Source organism: Pezoporus flaviventris, unplaced genomic scaffold (assembly GCF_033815535.1).
Source record: "Pezoporus flaviventris isolate CSIRO_AGI_PZ_B2104156 unplaced genomic scaffold, CSIRO_AGI_Pfla_v1 ptg000007l, whole genome shotgun sequence".
Lineage (NCBI taxonomy): Eukaryota > Metazoa > Chordata > Aves > Psittaciformes > Psittacidae > Pezoporus > Pezoporus flaviventris.
Genome location: NW_026892555.1, coordinates 44,121,276 through 44,140,782, shown reverse-complemented (window position 1 = coordinate 44,140,782; position 19,507 = coordinate 44,121,276). Strand labels below are relative to the sequence as shown.

General features: G+C 42.9%; 1 protein-coding gene across 4 annotated transcripts in view; it reads right to left on the bottom strand.

Moving 5' to 3' along the window:
- GAREM1 (GRB2 associated regulator of MAPK1 subtype 1) overlaps positions 1 to 19,507 on the bottom strand; it is a 101,216-nt gene that overhangs the window by 3,439 nt on the left and 78,270 nt on the right. For all 4 annotated transcript variants that reach the window (XM_061448582.1, XM_061448583.1, XM_061448585.1 and 1 more), the window contains 3 exons: positions 17,668 to 17,798; positions 6,751 to 7,929; positions 1,492 to 1,658 (listed from right to left, as the gene is read on the bottom strand). In XM_061448582.1, coding sequence (XP_061304566.1) covers positions 1,492 to 1,658; positions 6,751 to 7,929; positions 17,668 to 17,798 — 1,477 coding nt within the window. The remainder of the gene's footprint in view (positions 1 to 1,491; positions 1,659 to 6,750; positions 7,930 to 17,667; positions 17,799 to 19,507) is intronic.

Here is a 19,507-nt window from a genome sequence, read left to right as displayed (position 1 = left end):
AAGTCAGGCATCAGGCATTTTTATAGTCAGATAAGGACAAATCATACTGGCTTGGTGTTTAAAATATTGGCTGTAACCTGTCATGATCCAGAAAATAAGATCATTGATAAAAGTGGCAGGATTTGAGAAGCAACTTCACCAACGATCTAGTTACTCCACACACTGCCATTTTCTAGCAGCTTTTTCTGCAGCACTAGGTCAAGTCTATCAAAATGGAGATATCTGGTCTGCACCCAAGCTGGAGATGAATTTCATGCAAATATTGAGAAGTTCAAGGCAAATCATAACATTTTTTAGGTTGGAAAAGACCTTTAAAATCATTGAGTCCAACTATTAACCCAGCACTGCCAAGTCCACCACTAAATCATACCCCTAAGGCATCACATTTACACATGTCTCCAGGGATGGGCACTCAACCACTTCCCTGGGCAGACTACTCCAAAGCACGATGACCCTTTTGGTGAATAAATTTTTCCTAATATCCAATCTAAGCCTCCCCAGGACCAACTCGAAGCCATTTACTCTTTGCTTGCTATTTGAGAGAAGAGACTGATGTCCATCTTGCTACAACCTCCTGCATTCCTGAGAAAACTCACTGTTTTCCTGGTTTCCTGGGAAGCAAATACATTCTTAGCTACAAATAGAGAAAGCAGGATTTGGTGGGCCCCAAATACTGGGAGGTCTTGTGCTCAGCCTCCTGTGGAGTTGACCTTGACAGAACCACTCAACTGGCTTTCATAAAAACACACGAGCAGCCTTGATCTAGAGTGATCATTGCCAGATACTCAACACTAAGCTCCAAATCTGCACTATGGTTTAAAAAGGCAATTTCAGCATAAATTATTATACCGATTGCATCAAGGCTGAAATGATTTCAGTGGTGCTTCAGATCAATCTGTAATATCCAGACATGTAGTACCTTGTCACTGAAGAGATACCAGAAATAATGGCAACAGGACATTCAAGGCACAAAGAAGATGAGACTTCAAAAGGTGTATACAGTTTCTGAAGCCAAAGGAAGAACACTGCATTTCTTGGAAAAGATATGAAGCCACATAATTAAAAATTTACCATCAACTTTCTACTAAGCCTGAGTGGATATTCCAGTTTGTGGGTTAGGTTTGTGCTGAAGTGGGTTTCATCTGGAAGCTGTCTGGCCCCCTTCCGCCACACCTCACTTTGCACTCAGTGGTGTCTGCTGGCCTCTCTGTTCTCCATCACACCCACCCCGTAGGCTCCCACATAGTTGGCACAACACATTTCTGGACTACCACGCACCTTTTATGCCTCCACTTATCACAGCTGGCTGCACTGCATGACTGTAGCACTGAAATCTCACCCCAAAACCAGCTGTTCTGGTTTGAAGATTCAAGCCTTTCACGAATTATACAGAACTTTACAGGATTTTCAATTTAGACAGCTTATTTCACCTTACGAGATTATTTATAGCAGTATGTGCTAGCACAGGGCTCTCACAGCTCAAATACATACATGCTGTGCAGTCCCGAAGAGTAGTAGGACAGAGTAGGGCTGGGAGAGCGGGTCTGCTGTCGTGCAGGTTTGGCTGTACGAGGAGGGATGGAAGGACTGGTGGAGGACGGCTTTGAGCTCCGTGGTGGGACAGGAGGAGCATTCAGGAGCCTGCATTCCTCTTTTACCTGTACAAAAGAAGAACATGTAAGTAAGAAGCAAGAAAATCTGGGCAACAGCACTCTCAAACAGATGAAACACATCTGGTTCTGCCTTCTTCCATTAAAGGAAATCATTAAAAAGGGAGGAGAGGAGAAAAATTATGCTAAGGATATACACTTGCAACAGTATGTGGCTGTCATAAAAAGTCCAAAAGAAGGCACTGCTACCAGTAGAACTACTAGCAATCTTCTTTAGGGTGGTTCTCAGTAGTTTGATAGCCACTCATTTAAAAAGTGGCAGCAACGAAATGATGTAAAAGAACCTTCCAGTAATGTACAAAATCAGGCAGACTGTTCCAGATCCTTTACGTTTGGTAAGGAGCAATTAATTAGGATGAAGCTTCATTAGCATTGTTTATTTAGAGGTAATAAACCAAGCTTACGTAATGAAAAGATCTCAACAGACTTTTGATGTTTCCTGACTTACTTCACCAGTGATACTCAGCCACCCAGCTCTAGGATAATTCCCAGCCTCTTTGTCTCACTCCCCAGGAACAGCACATATATCTCCTATTTACCAGATGCTGGGATTCATGCCTGGTGCTTCAGTCCTTCTGTAGCTGACAAAGCAGTCCAGGATGAGGTTAACTACAAATCATAAAAGCTGAAAGGTGTGAGCAGAAGACCCTGTTCAAATACCGCACCCAGCCAACAGGTCTAGGTCTATTTTTTGTAGCCAGCCAACTTTACAGCTTAAAGCACATGACTGTAGCACTGCTTATCTGAAATTAACCTTGGTCTGCCTAGGAAGAAGCAAAACATCAGGATCCATCCGTATAGAGGAAATGAAATGGCAAAAATGATGGAATTAAGACCTTAATCTCATCAGTACGTATTTGGAAGAGCAACTTTATTTAGCAGGGCTAGAGGTTGAGGAATGCTACTGAGAACTAGTCTGCCAGGTAGGATTTTTAAGGACTCGCCACCTTCCTCCAGGTAGGAGGAGACCTCTATGTTCTCCTCGTCTGAAACAGTCTTAGATGCACCAGAAAAGGGAAATTCTCTTTGTGTTTGGGAGCTATAGTTTATTTTTAAATTTAGCAACACTGCAGAACTGAAAGTTATCTTAGCAGTTCCACAACACATAATTAGCAATAAAACTGATTTATTAAAAAAAAAAAATAAATGTGGAACCTTTTGCAATCCACTTCAGTGCTTTCAAAATGCAACAACCCATTTGGTACTTTTGTGAAATGGAAAACTGGGGGCTAGGACATTGTAGGACATTTTTTTCCTAATTCAAAACAAGTCAAAATTATAGGAAATGCTCAACAGCATAAAACACTGACATAAATCTTGCTGCAAGGGTTCTTATTTGCTCTTTCAAGGAGGAAAAAAAAAAAAAAGAAAAAGAGGAGGAACCAACTTTATTCATGTTTGTTATCGAATTCAGGCATAAAACTCTTCAGCCATCTTAGTGCTGTGCCCCAAGGATGCCTAAGGACTTTGGAATCTTTTTCCCCCAAGTCAGACTAGGTAAATGTAATAGTGCATGCCACTGAATATATAGTCATGGGGAGCTCTCGGAGCACAGCAGACAGTCAAGGGCTTAAAGGGATGCTTTCCTGGGAAGACTGCTGGCAAACAAAGGTGCTGGCATAACAAACTATGTCAAGCTCCCTTGCTGACCAAGACTGCAGATCAGAACAAGGCCATAAATAATACTGGTTTACAGTCCCAGTTGGTCCCTGTCACAAGACCATGATTACAGCTGCCAGACATGGCCCTCTGGAAACTCAGCAGAGGAATAAAAAGGAGAGATTCTGCAGATTAAACTGACAAGAGCCAGGGGAAACTTCAGAGGGGAGCTGCCCTCACTAGGTCCAAGAGAACGATAATGAAACAGAAGAGGGGAAGAGCCATGGTGCGACATGATGATCACCTCGATGGCTGCTGCTCTCAGGAAATATTATTTCACCCAGAAGCACTGGATGTCATACAGCTGCCAGGCACAGATAAAGTGCATTTGCATTGCATGTCTTTTATTTGTCACTGTCCAAGCTCTCCCACACTCCAACACTCCTTCCTGTGACCTGGGTACGGTGACCTCTTTCTGATGGTGTGAGGTGCTACGTTGATCTGAAGACTTCTGCTCCTTTTCCTTGGTGCCCTTCCAAGCACTGCCAGCACCACTGGACCCTGTCACTCCTGAATCTGGGCATTGTAGTGACCACTTCTGAGGTCATCCAGGTGAAACCCATCCTATCTCTGGCACTACCATGAACGTAACGCTCCTTGCCAAAAGGCACCTGAACTTCCAGCATACTCCATCAGGGATTTGCCTTCAATCAATCAGGAAAACAGCCTCTGATTTTATGCAAATGAGTGGTGGGGGACTGAAGCAATTTCTACTTTACAGGCCTTAATTCAGAGGTCATTTCCCCCCCATCCGTCTGCCTTCAAGCTACTTCAATTTTCTGACAGGTATTTACAAAATACATGTGATATATCAGAATGCTTCATCCTGCCAGAGAAAAGGAAACCAGAACAGCTTTTGAAATACCCAAATGTCCTTTTCCCTCCTGCAAGCAGCTCCTGTACACACATTTTAAATTTAGTCCTTGCAAAAATACAATTGCCAGCCAATCTTTATACAGAAAGGCTATGGAATATCATTCTAGGGGGAGTGATGACTAAACAGCATGTTCACCAGCCGCTCCTGAGATCTACTTATTCTATAAATACCCTACATGGAAACCATGCAAACATCTCCTTGGCCCCAACCCACTGATGAATTCAGTAGGTCACTGATACTCATTCCAAAGCTGTTCCAGGAAGCAACAAAACAGTCTAAATTATTATCATCTATGGAGACATAGGGTTTTTATTCTGTTTTAGGTTTTATGGGCTTACACCCCCTGCCCACTTCTAAATGGAAGCTAATATCTTTAACAGATACATGCTGCATGGCTTGAAAGCAATACTGAAATTGCTGACAGCACTCACACATTACCTCAGTAATGTAAGACACACATGACAGAACTGTTGTTTTTCAAAAATGACCTTAAAAGACAATGCATGTATCTTTCCCAAACACCACCCTGCTGCCCCAGAAGGGAGTCACTATTCCATGAGGTTTCCTCAAGTGTGAGAGTCCACATTGATGCTGTGCTGTTGCTCCATAGCTCTCCCAGCATCCCATTACCCACGCCTCAGCCATGACATCGAGTCACCCTTGCCACAGCCATGACTCAGGGGGCCAGCACCCCCTTGCCCAGGGGCTGCCCTCACCCTGCTGTAGTGCAGCCTTCCTCCCTGACCCCCCCTCGCTCTCCTGCCCGCTCCCTGGCACTAGCTCCAGTGCTCCTTTGACCCTGCACTGAAGCAGTTCAGCTTGCAGAAATCAGCAGGAAACTAATCATTTTGCAGATCCAGACCTGGCTGCCTGCCCGAGTGCCAGAGCCAGCACAAAAGAGGAGCCAGGACCATGTGGCTGGGAAAGGAGGAGGAGAAGGAGGAGGAGGGTGGGACCAGCCCCACACCAGTTTACATCAGTGTAGGCTGCCAGGGAACCTCATCCCAATATGGTGCTGCTGGGCACCTGGCCAAAGGAGTCTGGACAAAGCAGTGGTGCATACCTGACCTCTCAGGCTAGGAAGTGCTCTTGGGTTCCCACACTTAGACATTATATATAAACACTTTTTGCTATGAACAAGTAATGTCTTGACTTTCCTGTCTTTGCTGAAGCTGCTGCAGCTGCTTTTGGGGGAAGCTCTGGCAGCACAAGGGGCTGCAGCTTTGCATTTTGTGCCTACATTGGCGTTCTCTCCTGTTATCATCACAACTCCTGCACAGCCTGGACATGGGATCCCCACGGCAATACACTGCAGACTAACCCAGCAAATACAAACAACTTAGTTTTCAAGCAGATTGAGACCTGCCTCATGGTGGAAAGGCTCTGGCGAACACTGTTGGACTGTTAGATGGCAATAAGAAAGGGATGGCATCACCACGGTTTGCTGCAGTTTAGACTTTGATGAGTTTCAGCTTACTGTGCAGCCACACTGTTGAAAATACCATAGGACTTGCAAGTGGAATATTTTTTATATAGAAGTTGAGCAAAAAATCTGCAAAACTGATTTGTTAAATAATATTATCCACCAAGATTTACTTGACATAAGAATGTATCATTTAAATTTTGCTAAAGGTTCTGAAACACTCTTTCCTGAGGGAATTTTTCATTTTTCCTTTCCTTTTTTAAAAATTAATGTTTAGGACCATGTCAAGAGACCACATAATGAATGGATTTTCCACCTAGTCCACATAAGCTCCTGTTGATAAAACATATTTGTATTTGTGCCTCTGAAGTCTCCATGACATTTTAGGTTTGGAGAAGTGATTTCTCTCATGCGTATTCATTAGAAACCCTAGGACAGGAAATGTGCTTTGTTTAAAACTGACTTCCCTAGAAGGGTCATTTATGAACTCTGCAGAGTTCCTATTTAAATGTATTTTCTGTCAATAAGCAGTACAGAATGATTAGCTCAGGTCTAGTTTGATAAAGTTTCCTTGAAGACAAAGACAATATTCTTCAAAATCAGCCATAAACTCATAATAGAGAAGATGATCTCATTAACAAACACTTCAAATCCATAAAATTTCTAGCTGCCTTCATTATAAGGGCCTGTTAATCAAAGATGCACACAGTAAGGTGATCTGAGGTAGTTCCAAGTGGGGTCATATGCCACACACTTCAGCCACAGAAAATGTGAGAAATGGAGGCCACATGGAGAGACGACATGGACAGCAAGGGAAGGAAGTGACCTAGCAGTTCTTAAACCTTGTTTGTGCGAGCAAGAAAACCCAATAAATATCACCTAAAAGTATCAGGATTAAGCCACATGATCCATTGTATTAAATACACTTTTCGGACATGACTTACATTCAGAAGTAGACTAGCGGAAGTTGCGCATCACACAAATTCTTAACCGTTTCCTTGCCCTCCATATCCACACCACCTCCCTCTCCCCCAAGTCTTCACTAAAGAAACCCGATTCTCAAGCAAACTTTTCACCAGCTAAAAACCAGAAAGAAACCAACATAAATAATCCTGACTTACTGCTTCTGATTTGGGAGGCACTGGAGGTGGAGGTAGGGAAGCATCTGAAGACTTTGTGGTTGTTCCAACAGTTGCAGGCACAGGAAGAGATGCGGTACCATACTTTGATCGGAATGACCCTCTGTAGTTGTCACATTTGTTCTTCTCACTTAGCGAGCGAGTGAGAGGCTGGTCACCAGCCTTTCCAGACCCTTGGTCCAACCATAGCTCTTCGTAAGGAAGTTCTGGTTTAGTAGGCAGAAACATCGATTCTTCGCTAACTTCAGGGAAAAGGTAATCACTGCTACTGTCACCAGACTCCTGGTACTGAAGAGCATCATGAGAGAACAGGGCCCACTCGTTACACAAGTCCCTGCAGCCGTGGAGGTTCACCTCGCTATTCCCATGCAAGTTGTTTCCATATACGCACACTGAAAGCCGATGGAAGGACTGCGTAAGCTCATCCCGTGCGTAGCTGAGGGAGTTGGGCACATGGCTGTGCCCCGTGCATCGGCTCTTCTTCGGGCTCTTGCAGTCTTCGTTCCAGTCAGTTTTCACATCTCGCACGGCACGGGAATACTCATCTATGTCAAACTGTTCCTGGCATATATTAAACCAATGTTGGATGAGGGATTCATGCCACAGCTCCCCCTTCACCAGGCTGTCAGGTAGAATAAATTTCGGAAGCGACAAGTGCAATGGAAAATGCATGGGAATAATTTTGTTGCCACGAAGCACACAACAAACCACCACAGTCTTGGTTTGAATGTTGACAAACTTGTACCTGTGCCCTTCACGGATAAAATGCAGGTCATAAGGATTCCTTGGGGTAGGACTTGGCACAGTCACATTAACGGGCAGCCTGGTTTTCTCTACTATATTGCGAATCGTGTGCTCACCTTCTTGCATCTGCACCTCCAGCGGGCTGCGGGTGCTGAACTTGCCTTTACACTGGAAGGGCAGACTGATGCTTTCGTTGGTCCTGTGGTTCATGCAGATGAGGCAGGGCATTTTGCCTCTGCCTAGCTTACTAATTGAATTAAGCTTCCCGATTTTTTTGAAGATGGTGTTGAGTCTTGACTTCTCCTTAGAAGATTTTGCATAAAGGATTTCTGCTTGCCCCATTAAAGTGAGCTCATCCCCAGTACTAAGGGTAATGTTGTAAACTTCAGTGTCTTCATTGCACTCACCTGAAGCCACCTGCAAAACAATAAAAAGTCTGGTTTAAGACTTCAAATCATATCAAAGCTATTGAGACTGAACTTACAAGGCTATCTATTGGGAGAAACTGAACTAACTTTATTTGGACAGCTGAGCAGTCAGTCACAAGGTGTTTAACCTGAAGCTCGGTCAGACAACCTTTTTTATTTTCCTGCACATTCCTGCATATTACCAAAGGGGAAACAGCCACATGAAACTGCTAAAGAAAGCATGAGACCAAATATAAACTATTTTTAAGGAAAGGACATTCAAATAGCCACTCGTGTCAATACAGCTATCACGAAGCATGTCTGGATTCCCTTGGATATCTTTTCTCCCATGCCCTTATTTTTGCTGTTTGCTAGAACTTATTTGCCAGGCTCTTGAGGGAAGCAAAATTCTTCCCATCTTCAGCTCCCTGAGGAGCAGAAAAGGTGATCTCATCATTACACATGAAGCATATCCCTTTGATAGAATCTCTTCCAGGCCAGGGGAAATGACAGATGACATCTATTCCCTGAAGAAGTCAAGAATATTGGTCTATCCCATATGCCTAACTCCCCCTCTGCTTTGCTCTCCTAGTCATAGACTTCCTTCCTCATTTTTTGATCATAATTGCAATTTAAGAGATTAAACAACATATGCACAGCCATGTGTGTGCTTTTCTAGTATGGAAATGGTACTGGAAAGAGAGAGAAAAAAAAAAAAAAAGGAAGGCAAACCAGATGTCAGAGACTCATTTGTTCCTGAAGTTATTTCCTTAAGACTGGAATAGCTCTTTACAAACAAGATTGCTCTGCTCCATATTCGAGTGGTTTAATGTGAAAAACTCTTTTCAGGCACCTAACAGAACCCACACAGCTCCTCCTCAGCAGCAGATACCTATCATAAAGGAAGGTACATCAGATAGGCACTACTGGCCTGTTATAGACTATTTCATTTGGAAATATTTAACATTAAAGAAATTGCAAATGAAAATATATGCTGAAATTGTATATCCCTTCCTCACCTTCACAACCCCTGAAGACTTTATGAAGCTGTCTGAAGTTCAAATTCTGGGCTTCAAACTTGGGTATCATTACAGAAGAGCCACTGCATGAAATCAAGGCTGTCATTCCAATCAGTTAATAATAGAGAAACACTGTGAATAACATTTCCTCTTGTAAGATGTGATCTGCAATTCACCCGTGTTTGTGAAGTTGTCATTTACTTCTGCAAGCTTTTCAGAGCAAATGTACAGGCAGTTCAGCACCACCTTAAGCACTTCAGTCTCAGGGCTTCCAGAGAGGAAGTCATTCAAGCCTGAATTATCTAAACAAACACTAATTGGTCTAACCCAGGAAACTACTAGGATTTATGGTGTGTAATACTCATTCACAGTTCACACCACTGGCTAGACAGCATTCTGAAACACCACCACATGAAAGGAAAGCACCCTGTGTTTTTGCTGATTACACTCATTGCTGGTTTCTCCTCAAAAGCACCACAGGAGCGCTGCTTTTGAGTGGCAATCCTCGATGGAGCTGTTAAGGGCTGAGGAAACACAGGGCTCTGTGCATGTACCATTCCATCTCCCCTTCTCATTCTGAGAGGGCTTATACTGAAATAACATCATTTTCTAGCATTGACAAGTCCCCACAAAAGGCTTTTCTGGACAACACCAGCTACACCGTCAGATACTTCAACTTGTGACAGTACAAGTTCTGGCTTCCTGCGGGACACTGGCTGGAGCAAGGGAGATGTCACAACCTACTGCTGTGGGAGCTCCTGCTTAGCCAACTTGCAGCTCCCTGTTGGCTCACAAATAAACAAGGCACTGCAGAAGGAAATGGAGGGTCAGATGTGAAGCCACAGAGGTAACTAACTGGCTGAGCTTCAAAACGTGGGTCTTGCAAAGCAGCTGCTTATTGATGGCATCCATTTCACCAGCCAAATAGCAAATGGATATTTAAATTCAACAGGCATATTCAAAGATAAAATCATTCTCAATTAAAAAATTCTGGAAAACATGCTTTCTTTTTTTTTTATAATATAGTCACAGATAATAACAGGAAAAATAAAGCTGAATTTTACTGTGCTGGAACAAAAGAAAAATCATGCCAATATTTCTAGTTTGGCACTGAGAAAAATACTGTTCGGCATTCTTCCTTCTGAATAAAAATATAAGGTATCAGCTGCTGTCCAAAACTGTAATAAAAACTGAAAAAGCTAAATGAAAAGTCCAAGACTGCACAATTTTTATCCCTATCCACTAAACTCTGCTATGGTGATGTGAAGGCTGCTGGTACAGCAGGCTAAGTATATCTTAAAATTTAAGTCCTGAAAGTCAAGAAAGCTAACTCCTCTCTTCTTATGTTAGGTTATTCATTCACCACCACGTGCTGATTAAAATTATAAAGCATACATGGTAGATAAATGTGTTCCAGGCTATTAGCAACAAATATATACCCTACATATCTCAGTCCATATCATACCATACATAGCAATGCACAGATATCTCTGAGTTTTTGTTTCACAGATTACATAACTACATGATCTTTACTTTGTTCTTGTAGCAAAGACCTACGAAAATCAAACTTGCTCTGTCCTGTTCACTCAAATGTTTCACTTTATCAGTGGCCACAAAACTTAGAAAAACATCAACAACAGACCATGGATATCAGCACAGGACATCAGGTCAGGCTTGTAGAATCCTCCAGGTTGGAAATGACTCATCCAGTCCAACCTGCTGTTCAAAGCAGGTGTAGTTATGGCAGGCTGCTCAGGGCTCTGTCCAGTTAAATATTTAGTTTCTCCAAAGACAGAGAACCCACATTTTCTCTGGGCAACCTCTTCCTGTGTTCAACCACCACTGTCTTAGGTTTTTGGTTTATTTATTTACTTTTTTTCTTTTTTTTTGAGCAGAATTCTCAAGTTCCAACTTGTGCCTTTTGTCTCTTGTCCTCTGTTGTGGTTTAAAACCAGTCAGGCAGCTCGTTCACTCGCTCCCCCCCTTTTTTCCCCTCCCTCTACTCCCGGAGGGATGGAGAGGAGAATCAAAAAAGAATGCAAACCCCATGGGTTGAGATAAGAACAGTTTAGTAACTAAGGTATAACACAAATCACTACTGCTACCACCAATAATAATAATGATAAAGGAAATAGCAAGGGAAGAGAATATAACACCTCACCATCTGCTGACCGATAACTCACCCCCCCCAGCCCAACCAAGCACCGACCGATACCTCCTCCAACCCTGCAGTCCTAGACCTTCCGAGTAACTCCCAGTTACATCCTGGGCATGACGTGCTGTGGTATGGAATACCTCTTTGGTCAGTTTGGGTCAGGTGCCCTGTCTCTACTTCCTCCCGGCTTCCCCTCCTCCCGGGCAGAGCATGAGGCTCACAAAGTCCTTGGTCAGACTAAATATTTGAGCAGTAACTAAAAACATCGGTGTTATCGGCACCATTCCCAGGCTGAAAGTCAAAACCACAGCACTGCACCAGCTACTAAGAAGGAGAAAAAATGGCTGCTACTGCTAAACCCAGGACATCCTCCCACTGGGCAGATGAGTAAGTCTGTCTTCTTCATACCCTCCCCTTAAGTAGGTAGCACAGCAGAGATCTCCCCTCAACCCTCTCAAGGCTGAAGAAACCCAGACATCCCTGCCTCTCCTAATACATATCTTGCTACAACCCCCTGACCATCTTCATATATCGGACTTGCTCCTACATGTGAATGTCTTCCTTGTATCAGGAGGTCACTGGAAAAAAGCCATTTCCAAAACTGGAAGCAATACTCCAGCTGTAGTATTACAAGTGCTGATGGGGAATAATCACAGTCCTTGACTTGCAGGGTGCACTCTTGTTTATACAGCCCAATACGCTGTTGGCCACCGTTGTTACACCACCAGTATTGTCTGCTGGGTACCCCTCAGACTTTTTCCCCAGAGTCACTTTCAGCCTGTTGCAGAGCTTATGGCATCTCAAGTGCTGTGCTTTGCATATGCCTTTGGTGAACCTCAAAGGGCCCCCATCAACCTAGGAATCAGTCATGCACAGCAGCTCTTCAGAATAGATATAGTTAATGCCATATAGTACACTTAAAGACAACATAATCTGTGAGAAAGTGTTTATCATAAATTACAACACCACATAAATTATAACACCATATAATTGTAACACCACACCAGACTCTGCTTCCTCTACCTTCCATGCTCCCAGCACTGACCCAGCAGGATGTGCACCTTCAAGCACCCCATGTTCCTTCACACCCCTGCTGAGGACATGCCCCATGCACCCTCTGCTTCTTGCTATGCCATCACTGTCAGGGTGTAGCAGAGCCCTACGCTATTTCAGACACTTGGACCTGCTAGTGGCATGTCCCAGCCCACATATGACACAGCGTATCACTGGTATGTATGACAGAGAAGACAGCACCGCGCTATCAGAATGGCAGAATTAAGGTAGTCCAGAACACAGGCTGATGCAGAAATAACCACATATTTTTTGTGGCAAACTATTGGGATCTCCTCATAGTTCTGGAAAATGGGTAATGCTACAGAAGCCAGAAAGCACTTGTGAAACCTTCACTCAGTTTCATGACACATCTGGGAGGGCTGACTTTGCATTCCCAGTGTGGCTCTGCTCTGCCCCACACATTCAGCTCACTTCCTGCCTCCTCCTTTGCCCACATCCAAGCAGTGTGCTTGCCTCCTTTGGGACTTTTGCCAGGTTCAGTTTCCAGCCTTCAGGTGTGAAGATCCTGCAGCTGGTAGGAAGCTGAGATTAGCTGAAGGAACGAGGGGAAGGAAGGCAGGACTACACATTGTCCTCAAACATCTGCATAGTGGGATTGTGCCCTCATATTTTGTGCGTGTGCGTCCTCCTCACATCTTTTTAAAACAGGAATTGTCTGCTGGGCAATTCCAGTGCAGTAACTCTCAGCAGTAACCACCATGATGCAATAAGATCATAGCCCTGCAGGTGTGCACATGTCTATATCTCCTCTTGTTTACTCCCCATGCTATGTGTGTTTGCATAGAGGCATGTAAGTTGGGCTCCCAGTGAAGCCAACTTAGTGGCTGGAGTGCTAGGAATTCATTCCTTTGTGCTGCTCTTCAGGTGCTCTCCTGCTGACCTGTGATCCCCCTCCAGGCTTTGGGCATCTATTACTGACACTATAACCAAAACTAGTCTCACTGCTTCCTGCAGCTCAGTCAGCCTCCAGGAGGTCTTCTGCCTGGGCACACCTTTGCAGGCAGCTCTGATGCCTCTCCATGCCCCAGGAGAAAGCCCAGGGCACCTACTGCAGCCTCTCCCTGCAGCAGCTCCATCTGGGTGGAGGCACTGGCCACTGCTGGGGTAGATGGTGCAGACCCCACAGCCCAAGCTGCAGCCTTTGCTCTCAGATAAGTGCCCACCATTCTGCATTGAGGGTCAGGCAGGATGAGTGCCCTCGACCTGTGTGGAAGGTCACAGAATGGTGCCTGGCTGATGGCAAGTCTCTCCACTCATCCACTCCAAAGCCGTCTAGAAATCACTGGGAGATGTTTGAACTGAACAAATTCTAATGCAAAAGACCCACAGAATCAGAACCTACCACATGCTATACTTACCCTTCATCTCTCTGCTGCTAGACGTTCCTTCATACTAACTGTTCCCTATTGATGCCAGGATGCTGTGGGGTTACTGGCTTACAGACAACTTACCAAACACGCTACAAAACCACAGTGGATTAAGTCACTATAGTATTTCAAATTTCAAGACTCCTGCAATTTGATAACATTCAGAAGCCAATTATATCTGCTGCAGAAGACAGGCATCAGGACAGTGATGAATGACTATTTAGGAAACATGTTCTTTTGGGAAAGCTCAAGGATATTGTTTCTTTAGCTTAAGAAACAGTTAACTCGGAAAAACAGATTCTGATAACACCTGAGTCAGTATTCTATCTTGGACTCCAGTTGTTCTAATTTGTTACAGTTTGAAGTCTTTAATCACTTGGACACATATGAAGTCCTTACAAAAATGATTTGTGGCTTTGTATTGCGAGTTATACCTTTTAGTTTTTATCGGAGTCATGCAAGCAGTTCACAGGATTTTTATTTTTTTGGTAGCTCTTTTTAACAGTGAGGTCTCTGATTTGTAAGTTACTGCACATGGTTTGGACTATTAAAGCCAAGGGACTAATCATAGCACTGGATAGAAAACACAAATATTTTCAGGTCACACAACATGGATAAAGATTTTTAAAAAATAAAAAGAAAGGTTTTCACCAAAAAAAAAAAAAGGGGGGCAATTTTATTCAAGGAATTTGACAAAATTCAGTGAGACAGTGTCCCAGTTTTCTGTTATAAAACATCTGTCTCCCAAGTCAGAGAACCAGCTCATGAAGTACAACTCTTCCTGCTAGTATACACTCATTTCTCTTTCAGCTGAGAGGGACTTTACCCTGATTGCTGCATTAAAAGCTGGCTTCAGTGCTGTTTAAGCAGAGGAAAGTTGCTATTGAAGAGTTTAAAACTGCCAGTGTAGGTGACAACCTCCTGTATATGTGCTTTTTGGAAACGCAGGGTGAGTTTATCAGAGCAAACAGAACTACAATCAAGTGAGGAAATCAATTTTGATTCACTGTACTGCATTAAGATGTGTCAAAAAAGGAAAAAGAAAAGTTTTCACTATAGATTTATTTCTGCCAAAATGCACACTGTATGGGCCAACACAGTTAAACCACTGTGAAAAGAGGTTCACCTTAAAAAAACAGACAAATGAGGTATCATAAGTTCACAACCAGCCACACAATGTCTTTGATAGGAAAGAAAAGAAACATTACAGGGCTAATTAACTAACCCACCTTTCCATCCTGGAAAAGCTCTCTAAACAGCTTTACAGTCTCTCCAGTGAGATTTAGTGATATCTTCAGGACAAAAGTTATATCCCCAGCACAAAAAATGATATCCCAGAAGATTTGAAGGGCCCTGAAACACTAAGTGGGCTGTTTTTCAGAGTACAGGAACTCATGGCTTGTCCAGGGTTCAATCTACACAACATTGCTGCTTTTTAAGAGAATATTTTGTGAATTGTCCTTGGTATGATGTGGGGGTTTTGTTCCTGGTTTTAAGTCTTAATGCAAATAGCTTCCTGGGTATTTGTACAGACTGCCATCTGTATGGGACCAGAGCAGTTGACTGCAGAAATCTATCTAACCCCAACAAAACGGAACAAAAATAACCCAGCCTTCCTCCCCCTTCCCAACCTAAGGGGTCCTACAAGAAATCTGGAGATAGACTCTTTATAAGAGTATTGATAGGACAAAGGTGAATGGCTTTAAACTGAAATAGGGTAGATTTAGATTAGGTACTAGGAATAAATTCTTCACTATGAGGGTGGTAAGACACTGCCACAGGTTGCCCAGAGAAGCTGTGGCTGCCCCACCCCTGGCAGAGTTCAAGGCCAGACTGGACAGGGCTTTGAACAACCTGGTCTAGTGGAAGATGTCTCTGCCCATGGCACAGGGTTGGCACTGGATGATCTTTAAGGTCCCTTCCGACCCAGACCATTCTGTGATCCTATTACGAGAACGTAGCGGAAGGAAGGGAGACCCATCTCACTGTCCCAGGATAAGATGGTATATTTTTCCCTTTAGCAACTAATACACAAAGTAAAAATAAAGTATTGCCCTTGGAAAAGATCCCATGGCTCATCACAGCGAGAAGGCAGTTCGCTGAACAGCAGCACTACCTGTAAAATCCTACCAGAGCAGCAAAGGATTTACACCTGGGAGCAAGGTTTGCACCAAGCTGAACAATAACCACAGCATATCGACATGCAGGCAGAACTCAGCGAGCACAGACAAAACCATGCAGTGACTACCTGCCTGGTGGCACCCTCTAACTCTACTAGCTCGCTCTTCAAAAAATACCCATGAAAGTGTTTGGAACAAGAAAGAATTCCCAGACTTCAGAGTTACTTCTCATCTTAAATGCTTCATTGGATATTTCAGGCTAGTCTTTTTTTTTTTTTTTTTCTATCAGATTAGCTACCTTCTGATATTCTCCTCTGCATTTAAATGGCCACCCTGCATTGGACAGAAATCAACTTACTTAGTATTCCACCCTTTGCTCTTATCAGTTTGACAAGATCTCCCCTATATTTAAATTTTAGTGTACATAATTCTCTTGCATGTAAAGGGTTCTTAAGCACTTTAATAAATCCTGTTAAGTTCATTTATTTTTTGGAAGATGATAACCTTGGAATAGAGTTCTATGAAACTGGAAAAACTGCCAAGATAACTGTGTAACTAGGTTAAACCTGAATTATTATTAGTGTTATTTACATTAAGGAGTATCACTATAATACCTTCTAAAAATGGATTTGATATCTAACAGTGAGCTGTGCTTATTTCTCAGTTTGCTAAATATAACAAAGGGTTTTAAGAACATTCGTATTAAACTCAAGATACAACATTTACATTTAAACAAACCTGCAGACAAATACTTTTCTCCCTATAAAGTTAAAGCTACACACCTTACTGTTCCACTCTCCTGATTTGGTCATTGGTCAACCGAGAAATAATGGCACAGCACTGGATAAGGCTAGCAGTCCCAAGGGAAGACTGATTTTTCTTGTTGCCTTGAGTTGCCCAGCTATTTCCTAAACACACAAAAGTGTTCCAACTTTCTCATGTAGCCTTCATTCATGAAAAGCTGTGTTTATAGGTTCTGGTTAATGGAGAGTATAAATGAAAGCAACGTATTGTCTTGAAAGGCATGAGTGTGTCACTGAATGAATTAACTGATGAGCTGTCACACAGCAGTCTTCAATCTTGTTACAGACCTATAAAAACTATGGACTAGCAGTGCAAGAAAGAGAGAAAAAAACATTAAAAAGTTGTTATACAAAGCCCAACTCACTACACATGGAACTAGGAAACTATACTGGTTTGTGTCAACCAACTTCCCCTGTAGGGTACACGATGTGTATCTGTGCCACTTCATCCCAGCTCTTCTATCAGTCTTAGGTGGTGTATCAACTAAAGCAAGCCAGAGAAGCTTGAAGACCACTCTGCTATTCTGGCAGAGCTGATCTACGTTGTGTAGTGTCACACATTACAGGCAGGATAAGGAAGAACAAGTTCTGTCTTCATTGTTTCATGCCACTGCAGTGTGTTTGGTGACAGCAAGCTCTTTTACACTCATGGGATTGCTGACCCTTTCATGAGCCCAAGAGGTGTGCACATGCAAACACACATACACATTGAGAACAAGTGTGTCGTTTGGGTTTTGGTTTTTCTTTTTGTTTTACTCACAATGCTATTTAGCTGCAGTAATTTCGAGACAAACAACCCCATCATTTCACCCTGTGTGCTCTCTGAGAATAAAGCTTTCTGGACAGTGATCTGAGCAGCTGCTGCTTAGCAGAGAATAAAAATCACATTGCTGAAGGGGGATGAGAAAGGGGGCAACAAACAACAGTTGTTTAAAATATGGCAGAAGCATCCTAATTAGATGAATTATTGGATGGATCATCAGCACTGCTCCCCAAAGTGTCATACGACAGGAGAGCCCTTGGAGGACATGTTGATTTAAGATGGCAAAAACAATCCCAAAGAGTACCATTACTGAATGCAGAACACTAAAGGCTCGTTCGTGTCCCAAAAATCACACTTCCCACACAGCACCATTGCTCACTTGCCATGTATATAAAGGTTGTAACAGTTAATCATTTAGACAGGGATAAATATTTATTCAGGGACTACCTTAACGTTGAATGTTATTTCCTCCATGACGTAAACTCGTTCAGGAAATGCTTTAGCCACCTCCTCCACACTGTTAAAATACTGCACTGGCTCCTTAATATCTCGGTCTTGTTCCAGCAGCTTAAACTGCCCTGAAAACAGATGATAAACAGAAGAGTTGTAAGATATTTATATTGGACAACTGTCACTGTGGCAACTGCTGGCTCAACTTCTTCACCATTTTGCCCAGTCAATTTTTCCAGTTAGCAGCAGCCAAACCAGAAGTCGGAAGATTGCAGAGAGTCGCCTAAACCTGCCACGAAAGGCTCCCCATTTCACCAGGTCAGAATGAAAAGCATGTGTGGGAGCTGAAGTTCAGTCAAAAGAGATCCTTTTATCCCATGCTCTCTAGAAATAGTAAATAACTACAGAGGCATTTTTGTATACTTAACTCAGTGTATTAGCATTTGTACAGATAGCAGTTTCTGGGGATTACTATTAGAAGTTTTACAGAAAGAAAACACCCATTACTACATAGCCCCGAAACAATAAACGTAAGGGTTTGGCTTTGTTTTTAGCATCACCAAGCAGCTATTAAAAAAATGCTAGGCTAAAACTCTTTTCCTCCTAGGCTTTCCCAGGAGCGGAAGAGCATTTAATTTTCCTTAACCATAAAATACATAGTTTCAGAACTTCAGCTAAAGTAAGAAATTAAAATATACACATTCAAAACCCTTCTGAAGGTGGTCGCCTTCAGAAGAGCACTAGAAAGAAGTGTTTCTTACTGACTCTATCTCCTCCCAGCATGAAAGCCTAAGTTTCCCAAGTCTTGTAAAAGGCAAGAACTAACACGGAGGCAGCTGCCCCAAGCAGACCTGCCAAGGACAGCCAGGTGCATCGATCAATTCTGTGCGCTATGAACACAAAGTTTAAGAGCTTTCTTTCACAAATACAGCAGTAATGAAAGTTTAGATGGACACATTTGCTGCTTGTATGACTTAAAATGTGTGGAGATCTCCCCAGATTTAGAAATATTGTAAGTCAAACGCTGGTCTCAGCAAAAGAACAGCACAGCAAGACTCAATGTAAGAAACAAGTGCAGAAAATGGGAAAAAGGCAGAGTAAAATCAATGATTAGTGCTTCTCCTGTAAATATTTTAAAATTAGCAACGCATGCAGGCACTGGATTCTTGTTCCCAAAGAGTGCTCAGCTTCATTAAAACACATGCAGTACATCAGGATGTCAGCCACCTACAGAAATATTTTCTCACTCCTTCAGCATTTTTGTGCACAACACCCTGCTGCCCCTATACATCCCATTAGCCTTGAGACATTTGTGACATATTTGGGGAATTCACCCACACTGAACTACTTCAGGCCACCTGGCAGCAGAGGAGGAAATGAATGCAAGCTCAGCAAGCCCTGATGCCCCATAGGAAAGACTTGTCCTGCCACCCTTCCAGGTGTGTGCACACACTTGTATACACATGCACACACCAAGAGAGGTGGCGAAGAGGCTCAGCTCCTCCACCTAACCACAGCATCCTGCAGACAGAGGCACAACCTTTTAATCAGTACGCTCGAGTACTGTGGTTGTAAGCCTAAATATCAGCCTTCAAGACTGAAGACTTCTTTTTATTCCCTTCCATACGTTTTGTCTTTCTAAAGTGACCACAGTAACTTTGAAGTATTAACACCAGAGCAAATAAAGATGCTGGTATTTCCCACTGCAAGACTGCATTTTGCAAATGTTTAGTAACCTTCACCACACTTCAAAAATCAATTGCCTTCGAGTTTTCCTACCTTTGTGTCTGCTTCAGGACATGCTATTATTTGAAGCTTAGCCAAGACAATTTATGTA